At 43.9% G+C, this 15,317-nt stretch overlaps 1 protein-coding gene across 1 annotated transcript in view; it reads left to right on the top strand.

The window, feature by feature from the left end:
* cobl (cordon-bleu WH2 repeat protein) overlaps positions 1-15,317 on the top strand; it is a 78,573-nt gene that overhangs the window by 39,999 nt on the left and 23,257 nt on the right. Inside the window, 7 exon segments of the mRNA XM_056762079.1 lie at positions 5,612-5,822; positions 7,556-7,763; positions 7,766-7,783; positions 7,969-8,013; positions 8,844-8,932; positions 9,227-9,292; positions 13,420-13,584. Of these exon segments, the coding sequence (XP_056618057.1) occupies positions 5,612-5,822; positions 7,556-7,763; positions 7,766-7,783; positions 7,969-8,013; positions 8,844-8,932; positions 9,227-9,292; positions 13,420-13,584 (802 nt within the window).

The raw sequence follows: 15,317 nt of genomic DNA, 5'->3' as shown, positions 1-15,317 counted from the left end.
ATCCTGCAGGTCCGCCAGGCCAGGGCGTTGAGAGGGCTCCACGAGGGTAAGGCCGACCCGGGTATAATGCAGGATCTCCGTGCCGCCGCTGACAGCGCTCTACGGGCGACTAAGGCGGCGGCACGGGCCCTGGGTCGGACGATGTCCACGGTAGTGGTCCAGGAGAGACACCCCCGGCTATACCTTGTGCAGAAGAGTGACAGCAAGGAAGTCCGCTTTCTTGATGCACTCATCTCGCAGGGTGGGTTGTTGGTAACACCGTCGAGGACTGCGCTCAGCAGTTTTTTGACGGCGAAGCAGACAGTGGCAATTAACCACATTTTTTTTTTCACGCTGCGACTCGGCCGCCTACAGGCCTCCGAGATCTCACGTGACGTCTGCTTCCCTGCAATCCAGGACCCTTTCGACATCGGCTCCGGTTCCTGTGTCCCCACAGGCGGCACCCCGGAAGCAGAGGTCGAGGGGGAAACCTCCACCCCGTCAGCAACCTCCTCGCGAGAAGGGACACTGACGGGAAGACCCCAGGGAGAACAACATCGGGCCCGAACCTTCACAGCCACGGCTCTGATCGGTCGGTACGGGACGACTCCTGCCTCGTCACCAAAGCCGGGCCCTTGTTAGGGCTTGGCGCCCACTTACTCACTGAGTTTTCTGTTCTCCCCGGGTTTACTTGCAGCCGATCGCACACTCCACTGGACTGTGCTCGGCGAACCGACCTCACACCCTGGCGAGGCGTGAGGTCGTACACATACGACAGCCGTCACCACTCTCAAACCGACAGTGCGTGCCGTCGTCCCGCCAGGCAGGTAAGTAGGCGGAGCAAACCTTCCCTCCGGGGACTCCCCACGACATGGTTAGCTCCGCCAGCCGACGAACCACCCCCCGTGGGAATGATGAAGCAGACCGTCCCCTTGGTCACCCTGTCACAGTCCCTGGGAGCTCGAGAGCTGCCCACACTGTCTCGCTGGCTAATGAGGGCGGTCCGTCTTGGTTACTCGATCCAGTTCGCAAGAGACTCACCCAAGTTTCGGGGCATCATCTCTCCCTCTGTCAGAGGCAGGGACGCCTCCGTACTTCAGGTAGAGGTCACCACCCTTCTGGCAAAACAGGCATCGAGTTCGTCCCTCAAAACCAAGATGTTCAGTGGGTCACCACCCGCACTTCATCGTTCCCAAGAAAGACGGCGGGTTGCCCCCAAAGGCTGCGTACCCTGAACAGAGCACCTTCACAAGCTGCCATTCAGGGTGCTCACACAGAGGCGCGTCCTGACATCTATGAGGTGTCAGGATTGGTTCGTGGCAATCGACCTGAAGGACGCTTACTTTCATGTCTCGATCCTCCTCGACACCGGCCGTTCCCACGGTTCGCGTGCGAGAGGCGGGCATATCAGTACAGAGTCCTCCCTTTCGGTCTGTCCCTGACCGCCCTTTCTCCCTGAGAGGAGGAAGGCGAGCGGGTACTAAACTATCTCAGCGACTGGCCTATCTTGGCACACTCGCGAGATCTGTTATGTTCACAAAGGGACCTGGTGCTCCGGCACCTATGTCGATTGGGACTCCAGGTCAACCAAGAGAGGGGCTAGCTCTCCCCAGTGCAGAGCATCCTCTTTCTCGGTATGGAACTCAACTCTGTCACCATGTCGGCACACCTGTCCGCAGTTGTGCCCAACCAGTGTTGAACTGTCTGAAATGAACATTTTAGGCAGACAGCGGTCCCCCTGAAACAATTCAGAGGCTCCTGGGACACATGGCGTCCTCGCGGGTTAATACCCCTCGAGTTGATGCACATGACACCGCTCCAACACTGGTTTCAGAGTCGAGTTCCGAGGAGAGCGTGGCACACCGGCAGCAGGCGCATGGTGATGCCGCCCTGCTGCCGACGCACCATAACCCCTAGTCTTTATGACTTTTTCGACGGACTCAGGTCCCTCTGAGCAGGTTATGAGGCAGGTCGTGGTGACGACTGAAGTCTCCCTGCAGGGGTGCGGTGTAGTGTGCAACGGGCACGCAGGTGGGGTGTTGGACGAACCCCCGCCTGCGCTGGCATATCAATTGCCAAGAGTTGTGGGCTATGCTACTTGCACTGAGCAGGCTACGGCCTCTCGTGCGAGACATGCACGTGCTGTTCCGAGGACAGCACTATAGCTGTAGTGAATACAGATCGTCAGGGTGGCGTTCGCACACAGCAGCTAAACACAACTTGCTCGATGCCTCCTCCGGTGGAGTCAACAGGTGACTCGTTCCCTACAGGCCACACACCCCGGGCAAACTGAACTAGACAGCCGACGTGCTTTCTCACCAGTTTATGCCTCGTGGAGAGTGGCGACTCCACCCCCGTGCAGTCCAGCTCATTTGGAGGCTGTTCGGGTAGGCCCAGGTAAAACCTGTTCACCTCCCGTAACACCACCATTTGCCCGCTTGATAGTCCCTGCCCTCGGCACGGATATACTTGCGCACAGCTGGCCGCGGGATGGGCGGAAGCACACCTTCCCCCCCCCAGGAGCCTTCTTGTACAGACTCTGTGCAAGGTCAGGGAGCAGGAGCACCAAGTGTTATTGGTTACACCACACCGGTCTAACCGCACTTGGCCTCAGAGCCGATGCTCTGGACAGCGACTCCCCCTGAACCATTCCCCTGAGAGAGGACCTGCTCTCTCAGGGGAAGGACACGTTCTGGCATCCCAGATCAGACCTCTGGAACACCCATGTCTGGTCTCTAGACGGGACGAGAAGATCCTAAGATGGCTACTCCCCCTATACGGCTGAGACCATCACCCAGGCTAGGGCCCCATCTACTAGGCGGTTACACGCCTCTAGACGGTGCCTCTTCTCGTCCTGGTGTCTTTCTCAACGAGAAAGACCCACTGAGGTGCTTGATCAGGATTGTGTTCCCCTTCTCACGAGACTGGAGACTAACATCCACACTGAAAGTGTATGTAGTCGCTATTGCCACTCATCACGACTCAGTCGGTGGAAAGTTTCTAGGGCAACACGACCTGGTCACCAGGTTCCTAAGCAGCGAGAGGGCGGAATCCGCCTCATCTCCGCTCCATACCCTCTTGGGACCCTAAGTGGTCCTGGGGAGCCTCAGGGCCCCCCAAAGAGCCCCTCGGAGGTTCCGATCTTCCTCATAGAGTAAGACGGCCCTCCTGACGGCGCTCACTTCCTTCAAGAGGGTAGGGGACCACCGAGCATCCTCCGTGTCCCTGGATTGCCTTAAACTCGGCCCTGGAAACTCTCACGTTATCTTGAGACCCAGGCCCGGATGCCTGCCCAAGAAGTTCCCACTACTCCCTCCGGGGCCAAGTGGTGAACTTGCAGGCGCTCCCCATAGGGGAGGAAGACCCAACCCGATAAGTGTTGTGTCCAGTACGTACTGGAACGCACGCAGAGCTCTGAAGCTCTGACCAGCTCCGTGTCTGTTGGAGGACAGCAGAAGGGGAAGGCTGTCTCCAAACAGAGGCTGGCGCACTGGGTCGTGGACGCCGTTACGACGGCATTCCGATCTCAGAATCTCCCATGCCCATTGGCAGTGAGGGCTCACTCCACACGGAGTTTAGCCACCTCCTGGACACTGGCAGAAGCGCCTCTCTAGCAGACATTTGTAGAGCTGCGGGTTGGGCTATGCCCAAACACCTTCGCAAGGGTTAACAACCTTCGCGTAAACCCGGTGTCAGCCCACGTCCTGCGTGGCGACATGTAGGACTGGCATCCGGGGGGGCGTATGCCTGCGAAAGCACCTTTCCACCCTCTAACAGGTTGGGTCAGTGTGCTTTTTACCTTTTCTTATTACCCGAACACATCACTAAGAAACTGGTACCTCACCAGCCTCCCTTCTTACCCAGACACTGGTTAAGAATAGGCATTCCATCCATCACCAAACAAGCACCCCCTGGGGGCTGGCTGGGCAGAGCAGCCTTCCCCCTTAGGCCGGGATACCATGTGAGCTATCACAGATAGCTCTAACCGGACCTAGTGCTACCGGACGTCTGTAACACCCCCTCCGCGGGCTGTTCCGTCTGATGTATCCTCATGAGAATGGTTCCCACTCCTGGTAACCCATGAGCTTCCCCAGGTGGGCCTCCACCTCGCGGTTAACTACTCAGTCCGCACGTTCCATGCGTTCTCCTCCAAGGACGAGACCATACCTATATCCACCATATTCCTCCCCACGGGTAGGAGGTGGCCTCTGTAGCGCTTCTCTGATTAAGAGTCGCGCTTACCCGGTGTAAACTGATCTGGACGGCCTCTCGCCTATAGAGAGCTAAGGCCCCGTCCGTGAAAGTTACCGGTCAGGGCTGTACCCATCTTTCTCCAAGAAAGCTCTGGAACCCCCCGACCACCACACTGGAAGGTTACAGTCTAACGAAAGCTTCGAGATGACACGCCCAGGCTTGTTACCGTCGCTTCGCTAGAGATTGTGACGCGATACAGCGTTGTGGCGTTTTCCATAGGCAACCCCATCTGTCGTTCTCGACACAACGTCGAGAGACCGACAGAAAGGGAACGTCTTGGTTACGTATGTAACCTCAGTTCCCTGATGGAGGGAACGAGACGCTGTGTCCCTTATGCCACGAACACGTATCGTATTCTGCTGCAGTTTGAGAGGTCTCAGGCTCTTCAGAACAAAGGTAAGTGAATGCTGCACGCCGGCCTCCTTTTATACCGGATTTCCGGGGGCGGAGCCCGGCATGCAAATTGCATTCGCCAAATTTCATTGGCCTTTTCTATAGTAGTCAGAGTTGATTGGTTCTCAAGGGCGAACCCCATCTGTCGTTCTTGACACAACGTCTCGTTCCCTCCATCAGGGAACTGAGGTTACATATGTTACCAAGACGTTCTCAAAGTACTCGTGCATACGTGTTTCATGGGTCAAAGATCTAGCATGGTAGCTGAAGGGTTCAAGGTTCAAATAACGTAAAAAGTGGACAATAATACAGCCACAAATTTTTTTTAAAGCCTGCTCCAAATTTTCATTTCACATCGGTGTTTCTAGATTTGTTGTGGTCATTCCAGTCCGGTGTTTTTTGAATTTCAACAAATTCAAACCCTCAGTAGTGACAAAGTCATCCTACAGCAATGTGAAAGACTGACAGCATGACAATAGACATGAAAACTGTGATACAAATCCAGGTTGGCATATAAAGAAATAATTTTTGAACTTTTCCTAAATACATGTACAAATAGTACTGTTGTGGCTCTTATTCACAAAGCAGTCGGATTATAGTCCAAATGTTTTTTAGAAAAACAACAGAGACATTTGGTAAAAACGCTGATAGAGAGCAAGACCCCATCACCTACTGATCTCACTTATGCTCTTGTATCTAATGTTGTGAAAAGGAAATAAAGCCATCAGTAGTGTTTAATTATTCATGAATAGCAGTTTTTGAAAGGTGACTGTTCAATTACTGACAGCTGGTTAGTAAGGCCAAACCTTTATGACCAGCGTTCATGCAAGTTTGCTGCTTTACGTAACACCTGTAACCTAAGCTCTCTCTCTCTCTCTCTCTCTCTCTTTCTCTCTCTCTCTCTCTCTCTCTCTCTCTCATACAAGTCTTAATTGTCAAGTAACTCTATCTTTCTCTGTCCTTGTTTCTACCCTTGTCTCTTCAGAAAAGCTCTGATGGATCTGTTGGTGGATCTGTGCAGTCAGTACCATCTCAATCCAACATATCACACCCTGGAGCTGCTGTCACCTGATGCTCAGCCTGTCGCCTTCAAGCCCAACGCCCTGCTGGGCGCTCTGGATGTCTCCTGCGCCCTGATTAAAGAACGAGTCTTTGAGGACAAAGTGATACGGAAACCTCCACCCAAAGTGCCAGAGGTGAGTGACTGTCTGAAACACGCTGCGTGTTATAACCGTGCTGGACAACATATAGGGCTGATGGCATTAAAGTCACGTAATGTGGCAGTCCTGGGATAGCTTATTTTGGCTCATTTACAAAAATGAAAGTGCACACTCGTTTGTAAGAAGTGTCTGCTAAATTAATAAATATCAATGGAACAGTAAGGGCGCTCAGAAACTACTGCTGACATTAGATCACGGATGTAGACGTACATCTCTTCAAGAGATTCAAGCATTGCCAAGTGTTTGTCTACATCACATGTGCGAAACTTCCTGGTTTATATAGTCTTGTTTCTTTTTTTATATTTTGTTTTGTGTTTTTGATCTTGCATATAACTCGTATTGCTTTTAATGGCACAGTAATTATTCCCCATGTACTGCATCAGGAGGGTGGAGTCATCAATAAAAGGGTTTGAGTAAAGGTACAGTGTGTCTTTAAAAGGTTTTGCTCTGAGTGTTCATTCTCTTTCTCTAGTGCCCTTTTCTCCCGCACATGTGTGAATATTTGATGAGAGTCTTACCTTTAGTTACCATGCATTATTTCTTCCTCAGCCAGGTTGGTTGGCCTCTCTCTCTCTCTCTCTCTCTCTCTCACATATCTGACCTCTGGGCGGTTAGAGGCTCTTCACTATAGTCTGACCTCTGATTAGATTTAAGGAGTATAGTAGCCGTGACTATCAGAGACTCACGTTCACCTACATGGGCTTGTTTTCGACAAACATACAGCCAGCCTGTCACTGGGCTACAGCAGTCACACAACACAAGAGTGAATAAGCACAGAAATGAAAGGCTTTCTGTGTATTGACACACAACCACATGTCGGCTCAGAAATTCATTTTTTTGTGTGAGGTGTGATAGTGTTATGTAAGAAAAAGATAATAAAGAATGTACAGGTTATTATTACACAATAAACCATGACCCGGGGAATAGGGTGTTGTGTCACCTGTGTTTATTTTGTGATGTCTGACTGTATATTATATCGGCTATTACCTGTTGCCCAATCAATGGAAATATTGGTTTTTGGTTAAATTGGGATAATAAAGACCAAGAATGTTACACTGAAAAAGCAGCTCAGCTATGTAGGAAGTGGTTGTCAATCGTCAATGCAGAATGGCACCAGGCTGTGTCTAGTGTTGATATCTTTATATATGCTATATCCGTCACGTTACAAATATGCTTTCATACATGACGGATGGACAAACACTCAAAGAACACTTAGACTGTGCAGTGCATATCCTGCAAGTTTTCTCACATCCATGTAAGTGTGAGGATGTTTCATAGCTAGCGTGTGACCAACTGAAATGGCACTTTCTTTAAGTGGGATTACACTTGAACTAAAGCAAAAAACAGCCACACATCTGTCTTGTTTGTGGTGACTGTCTGTCTGCATGCTTGTGTACGTAGAAGGTCTGTTTTGTTTCTACCTGTCCAGCTGAAACTTTCATACAGAGTAATTTCATGAATATGAATACTAATGCTGTCTGAAGCTTTTCTTTGAGACTTGCAATTGTTCTCAATAAATTGTTTGTAAGCAAAACATGTAACTTGGCACTGTGTATGTTCACAATTGTATCTTTTTTATTAGTGTGTTTATATTTAATATAAGTTATATATGAAATAGAAGTTATTTATTAAGTTGCAGTAATGCCTTTCTCTATTGAAGCCTGGTTATTTAGCTGTCTTGTTTCTATCTTTCTATTCATATTTTGTAGAAAACAGTGCGTTTGGTTGTGAACTATCATCGCAATCAGAAGGCGGTGTTTCGAGTAAATCCACTGGTCCCCCTGCATACCTTGGTGCCGGTTATCTGTCAGAAGTGCGAGTTTGATCCAGCCCATGTTCTCCTGCTCACAGACAACAGCAGCAACCACAAGCTGGACTTGGACAAATCCTTGAGTGATCTGGAAATCAAAGAACTGTATGTCTGGACCAGACCCTAGGTAAAGCATTGACACATGGTATATTTGTTTACGAGGCCCTTTGGACACGGTCTGTTGTCTTCAATCCCAAATGTTCTTTTGTAATTAATCTAGAAGTATTCAATTAAATCGCAAAGAAAACCCTAAAGAAGTGAGGGTAGTGGCTATGATATCTGAGTTTTGATCATAACTTGATTTGTTTTCAGTTCGCCAGCCTAAAATGACTTTGACACCTGCCCTGAGCTACTCAGGTACTAATGGTGTGTTAATGATTTCAAGCACAAGGGCTTTATGTGTAGTTGAATATGCTCGGCTTGATTTATGTCTCTGTCGTAGAACATGCATTTTAAAAAGGAACTAACCTGTTAATAATGAAATATTAGGCATGCAGTGCTTGTCATATATTTTCATCTCTTGTGCTTTTTGTGTGATGCTTGGGTAATTTTTTGCGTTTAGAAAAACCTGCTCAATGTCTTGCTAATTCAACTTAAATAGTGTTCTTGCTGTGTAGATGTGTGGATAAAGAGGCTTTGTAGCATCACAGAAGTGCAGCGCCATCTTGTGTTGAAATGCAGTACATGTCACAGGAATAGCACTTTACTCAATGCCAAAAGCTTTCAAAACACTAAACATGCTTTCTTTAATGAGACGGATTGTGTATGTGTTTACCGTTTATTAACTAGATTATTCTAAATTTTCGGTATTTTTTATGGTAATTGAGTGAAGTGTTTTGTTAGACTGCAATGCGTTATAGAAAAAGTGTGCAATATATTAGTTGTAACTGTGTTACAGTACGTGAACACTGTGTTTGTTTGTTTTAGTTTTTTTAGTTACAAATGTGCTGACATCATTTTTTGCTTGCAAACCTATCATTGTGATTGGTCCATTTACTCATCCACTGCACAATTACTGTTATTTGTATGCACATATTTATTCAGAACAAAACATTAGTTACAGCTACCTAAAACTCCATTCTGCACATCACTTTCATCTGGAAATGCAAATCTTGTTTACTACCATTACCCATCTTTTGACTTCTGGTTTTTGTGTAAGATGCCCACTAAATGCATTTGTCTTCCAGCAGAATCTCTTCACTCCACTCAGAGTCTGAGTGGCTCAGAGAGGAAGGGGCTGCTGGGATTCCTGAAGTTTAATCGCAGGAAATCAAAGGTAAAACAGAGGCTCACACCTGCTTAGACACGCACACTCATTGCGTTTATATCTGTGTCTTTACAGTGCTCTATATTTGAATAATGCACATTGAAACTCAGACTTGATTGACCACAACCTGTAATATTGACTGGGTGGTTGAATAGGGAACTGATGTATTAGAATAACTAAGCATGTGAAAATGAAAGCTATCTCTGTTATTTACTCAAGTAGCAGTCTATATGCAGTGAACTTCATGGTTTGGGGGATATTATGAAGTGTGACTGCAGTGATAGTTTTACAATCCCATTTCAGACCTCTGAGGACATGGACAGTCTTGATGGTAAAAGTGTTGTTGACAATGCTGATACTAACAAGAATGTAAGTACTAACCCATTAACCTCCATGTCCTTTGCTACTGTACTCTCATCTCTTTCATATAGTTTAATATATATTTGCAGTTTAATATCTCTACCGTTTCATTTTTAGTATGTTTATATTTATTTGGTTAAAATTGGCTTTTTGAAACATCATTTTTGTTATCTTTTCTGATTGGTTAATGCTAAACTGTTCTAAAATTCTTGTCTTTCATGAAGTATATACTACTAGATAACACCACTAGGTGTCGGTAATCACAAAGGCACAGGAGTGAGCACAAAGCATGCTTGACTTAGCTATTTTCTTTATGATTTAAATTTGAATTGTTCTTGCTAAGCACAATACTTTTAATGACACTGCTTTCCTGTTTTCAACTAGGCCATTCACACGTTTTAGGTAAACAATGTGTTTTTTATACTTCAATCACTTGTCACAAGTTCGTGTGGTTAAGAAGTCTTCCACATTGTGTTTCATTGAGGTCATTACAGTGCTTTATAACATGCTTTTCATGTGCCACATTTATGATCATCTCTTACAAAAAGAACACACACATACTCAAGCTGCCAAAGATCTTATAGTCACACCCAGATTGCTCTGACCCTCTCCCTTCTCTTTTCCAAGGAGCACATTGTGTTCTTAAACAGATTCTCGCAAGTGCGCCCAACAGCACAGACACCCATAATTTTATCTCTAAAATGTCAGCTTTTTTCAGTCTCAGTTAAACCCTGCCAAACGGCCCAGTGGCTAATTTTTTTAATGATCTTCCCTGTTCTTGTAAGAACACACGTTCAGGTGCACGTTGTAATGGAACATCATCACAGTCAGTGCCAAGATGTATTTCCAACAAGTCGCAGTAACTGATTTCCCATTCAATAACCTGCTAATAGCCATCCCTGCTTTGAACATTCCGTTCTTAGGGACGTGAAGAAAAAAAGAGGCGTCGAACTTTTAGCAGCAAGCTTGTGTAGTCTAATGACAGTGGCCGTGATGGAGAGCTGTGATTATTTTGTCTTGCTGCACTTACAAGTGTCAGTGTTTGTTTGTGTAGGTGCGTGTGTACGTTTTCATGGTGACTGGTTTAAATCGTATGTCTGTGTTTGTCACAATTTCTTCAGTCAAGCTCAATCGAAAACAAAAAAATAGGCCTGCTATTTGTCTTAAGCTTAATCGTGGATGAATGCAAGAGTTGAAACTTGAAATTGCTTTTATCAAAACCATTGACACGAAAATACACAGCGCTTCAATAAACTTGATCGCTTACCAACCTTTAAAACACAGCTAAGTGTGCACCATGAGAAGCCACAAGTTTCTGTGCAGACCGTGGTAAAAGTCCAAACTGTTACCCAAACATTTATGTGCTTGTTTTTCTCAACAAAAACATGGTAAACAATATAAACATGATGATCATATACTGATCTAAGTGTTTATTTATGTTTTTTATAGCATTGTGTGTAATATGCTTTAGGGCCTATTAATGAGATTTTCAGGTTTTTTATGTTTTTTTTTTTTTCATCTGTGTGATCTTATTCCGAGAAAAAATCGAAATGCTTAATAACTTTTCTGAATCTTTGTAAAAACGATAAACCTATTTTTAAACTCACATTTTTTACATCATAGTACTGAAAAATGATTATACCGTGGCTATGTTGCAAAAATAATGGCTAATTTTTACTTCGCACCTTCCGTTATATTTTTGCAAGCCGGCTGTGTAAATTTGCACCGAACAAGCCTGAACAATTTGCTTGAATATATTTTCATATGACATTTTATATTTAGCTTAATAACATTTAGCATTAATTAATATTCGCAAAAGGCAAGAATATATGCTACGGAATAACCAAAAGATTGTTAGCACTATATAAAGAAAGGCAGTAATATTTATTAATCAAAATCCTGCAAGGAAATATCTTTCACCGTGATCAACCCTATATTCAAGACTAAAAAATAGCAGATAGCATAACATTGAAGTTCATTACGTCACGTGTCTTTACGGGATCTTCACGGGATGTGTGTGAACACACGCACAGATTCCAGAAAATCACTGGCAGTGTGAATGAACCAAATCAAATGATCCCGGGACAAATTCCTGGACTCATTTTCTGTGTATTGTCCAGGAACTCTGTGTGAAAAGGGATTTAGACGACAAGATATCAAATTCAACTCTTTGCAAAGTGTGGTGCTCATACTCACGCTATAAGACTAGATGTGATCTGTGTTTTCCTCTCGCCCAAACATCAAAGCAGCTGAACTTCATTCATTCATTGTGCACTAGACATTAGGGGAACTCTGGAATGTGGAGGTATCATTGTACCCTCTTGTCATCTCAAACCAGTTTCCTGATATTTTTTCAAAACAACACAAAAGGAGAATTTGAGCTGAATGCTGCCGTGATCTCTCCTCACTATTGTTGTCTACTGTATGTCACAATTCTCCGTGCTAAACATCTGGTTTATGGCATGTGACTGTGGGGTCATGGCAAGGGTAATGCCCTCAGAACTCTCTACAGGAGCAGGTTGTGACATTTCCGGCCCAAATGTTATTGATTTGCTGTGCTCTGTTAAACCTTCTGGCCTTTAAATGGCATTCAGAGTGTTGGAGCTGTGCGGCTCTGAACTTACAGTGGCCCTATGCCTTACCTGCCTCCCCCGAGGGGCTAAACTCTGGATCCACCGCAGGACTATTGTAAGACACCTTCACACGCACAGGATATAAGAGAGATTATGTTGAACTCATGATCTGCAGTGTGATAAATAAGAGTCGTTCACAGGGAATGTTACCTTTTGATGATTTGTATGTAACTTTTATTCAACTTGAAAAGTTGAAGATGTTTTTTCAAGTTTTTCTTTAAGCACACAAAATGATTTGGGCTTACATGTGAGATCCATTTTTTTGGATGTGAAAAGTCACAAGATTCTTGTTGAACAACTTCTGCATTCTTAGAAGGCAGTTAATAAATTATAGATTTTTTACATCAAGAATTTGAGAGAATTAAGCCGAATGAGATCTTAATGCAAAATACACATTTGATAAATTATCATTATAAATAATCATATTATGAGGAAGAAAGAAAGTCTTACAGGTTTGAAAGGACAAGAGGGTGAGTAAATGATGACAGAATTATAATATTGTAGGTGAACTACTCCTTCAACTGTAAGTTTATACATCATAGAGTAAAAGAGAGTTTTTAGCTCTCTCTCTAGGATCTCGATGAGTACGTTTACATTTACATTTAGTCATTTAGCAGACGCTTTTATCCAAAGCGACATACAGTGCACTTATTACAGGGACAATCCCCCTGGAGCAACATGGAGTAAAGTGTCTTGCTCATGGACACACTGATGGTGGCTGCTGGGATCAAACCTGCAACCTTTTGATTTACCAGTTCAGTGGTTTAACCCACTAGACCACCATCTCAGTACAATATGAAAGCTTTATGCAGCGATTAATGTAATGTTGTGTCAAAGTGCAAATGACGCAATTCAATATGTCATAAAAAATCCACAAAAAACTGAAACATGCGCCACTTCATCAGTTTTGATGTGATGCTCACTCATAATTCGGTAATGCATTTGAGAAGAGGAGAGAAAGTCAGTCGAGATACTTCATGGTCGCCACCTCAAACACGTGTCACGTTTATAATCTGATCTCTGGAGATCCATTTGTCAGCTGTTTACTCTGACTTGCACGTTAAGATCATATTTTTTTGTTATACGTATTGTCATTTAAAAAAAATGCATGCATACTATATGACACAGCCAAGGAGGAAATATTTCCTGTTAAGAAACAAGATTCTCTGTTAAATTAATCTGTTGATATCTTCAGGTTAATCGGTTGATATCTTCAACTTTTTCTCGAAACTACTCAAATTGTAATAATAAAAAGATGATGAGCATTTACATAAGCTGATCCGACCAGTGACCCAGAATCCGTACTATGATCCGAACCGTGAGTTTTGTGATCCGTTGCACCACTTATACATTCTATTTTACTCTCTGTTATTTCAACTTCAACTCTTCTACAGTTCTACTTTATGTAAAACATACTGCCAATTATAAACATGTTTATGTTAATTGTCTATAATTAAATGTGTTTCTATCTCTAACCCTGGTCTCTCTTTGTGTGGTACTCAGGGTGTGACCGTGGTGCCAGGTGTCCTGTGCGTGGAGACCCGTCCTAGCACTTTGGGTCAGTCTCAGTCTGTGATGAACATCTCCAGGATGTCCCCGAATATGGAATTAAAAAAACGAAGGGCTCCTGCACCCCCTCCAGCACCCACGCAGACGATGACATCCCAGGTTGGAACAATGACACACAAGCACATTAACCAGCATTGGCTTAATCTCACACGGTCAAAATAATAATCTCAGAGCACCGACAGAAAAGTAATGTACACAAGCAGCTTAGTTTAGTAGTATGATGAACACAACACCTTAAATACATGAAAATGTTTTGCACAGCATCAGAGAGGAAATTACAGGGATTCCGTATCCATTTGAAACCATGGAAGCCTGATGATCATGAAAGTTTGTTCACCTCATGTGCACCTCGCTATGCCTGAGATGAGGATTATGAAATGCTTTTCTTTAAGAGTTATTGACCCACCCTGATCCTCTCTTGACATCATCAGAGACAAATGTGAGATCAGCGCATTAAAATACTCTAAAATACGCATGACTCAGAGACCTTAATAGAATTAATAAACTCTCGCCAGATCCTAGACTGAGTTTTAACCTTTAACGTAATAACGCTTACCAGGGAGTTGTTATCTAAATACAATGGCTTAAGCCTGCTGTTTCATAAGCACATTAAAGATCAACCACAGATGTTAGTTGAATTTAATAATGTAACAATCCCAACATTGTAAACAATAAAAAGTACATAGTCTTACACTATTGTATTTTTCAGGAGTCAAGGAAACTGGAGGCTCAGATTTAGAGTCACAGTAACGGGATACTTACTTATCTTATACAGTGACATTTACAGACATGGACTTAGTTACATTTACAGGACCAAACACTTATTAGTAAACATGACTATACACATAATTAAAACTAAGTTAAACAGGTGACATGCTTTTGCACATGCAGTGCCATACACCGTAAGCAGTACAATCATGTATAGTATATGTAATGGAATTCAGATCGATATCGTTCATGTATTAAGTCTTTAATGAAGTGTTCTCATGAGAAAAATATTTTTGTGTTGAATTTTGTGTTCATTTTGTCAGCTATTTTTAACTTTAGTCTTACACCGTTGTCTACACCGGAGACTAAGTATCCTTTTTCCTTTTTTGTTTAGTAAAGTTTAGTTGACTAAATGTCTATGAATTCTTGTCTTGTTTTAGTCAAAACAAAAAAATCCTGTGATGCGGTAAAATTGTAAAAATAATGTGTTATCATGTGTTAAAAAAGTGTTATTTTCCCAAAAGTTATAATCACAGTGATTGTTGTCATTTGAGAAGTTTGTTTTTATATCTCATTATAAGTATGTCTTTTGCCAATAAGCACAAATCAATAGAATGCCAAATCATGTGCATAGTTTAGTCAACGTCATCTAGCTTCATCTAAGAAGAATTTCCACAGAGGTTTGATAAGTGCAACGGCCTATTCATAGACATCCAACCTCTCCCTTAAATTCACCTGCAAATTACAAGCGGCTTCCTGATGCCCGCAAAATATTTCACGTCAACTATATTGCGTGCTGAAATAGTCTTAGTTGTTGTTTAATGGCCTTATTTTTGTCTCGTCTTCTCCTGGGAAAATAGTCGTTGACAAATATTTTTTTGTCATTATTTTCATTAACATGAAATGAATTTCACATTGAAGAGAAAAGTATTCAGTTGTCATGAAAGTCATTGAGCAATTCATCCTTTGGGTCTTGTGTAAGAAAGATCTAGAAAGCTGAAACAGATGCGATGTAGTGTTCACTGAAATTGTGGCCTCTTCAGATGTGTTTGCGCTTCTCTCAGTGGTGGCTGGATTTAAGAATGATTAGGCAATGCTGTGGAGGTCTGATGTGAACTGGAATG

The sequence above is a fragment of the Triplophysa dalaica genome, chromosome 12 (assembly GCF_015846415.1).
Source record: "Triplophysa dalaica isolate WHDGS20190420 chromosome 12, ASM1584641v1, whole genome shotgun sequence".
In the NCBI taxonomy this organism is placed as follows: Eukaryota; Metazoa; Chordata; class Actinopteri; order Cypriniformes; family Nemacheilidae; genus Triplophysa; species Triplophysa dalaica.
The sequence above is the reverse complement of the archived record's forward strand: the minus strand, read 5'-3'. Positions and strand labels throughout refer to the sequence as shown.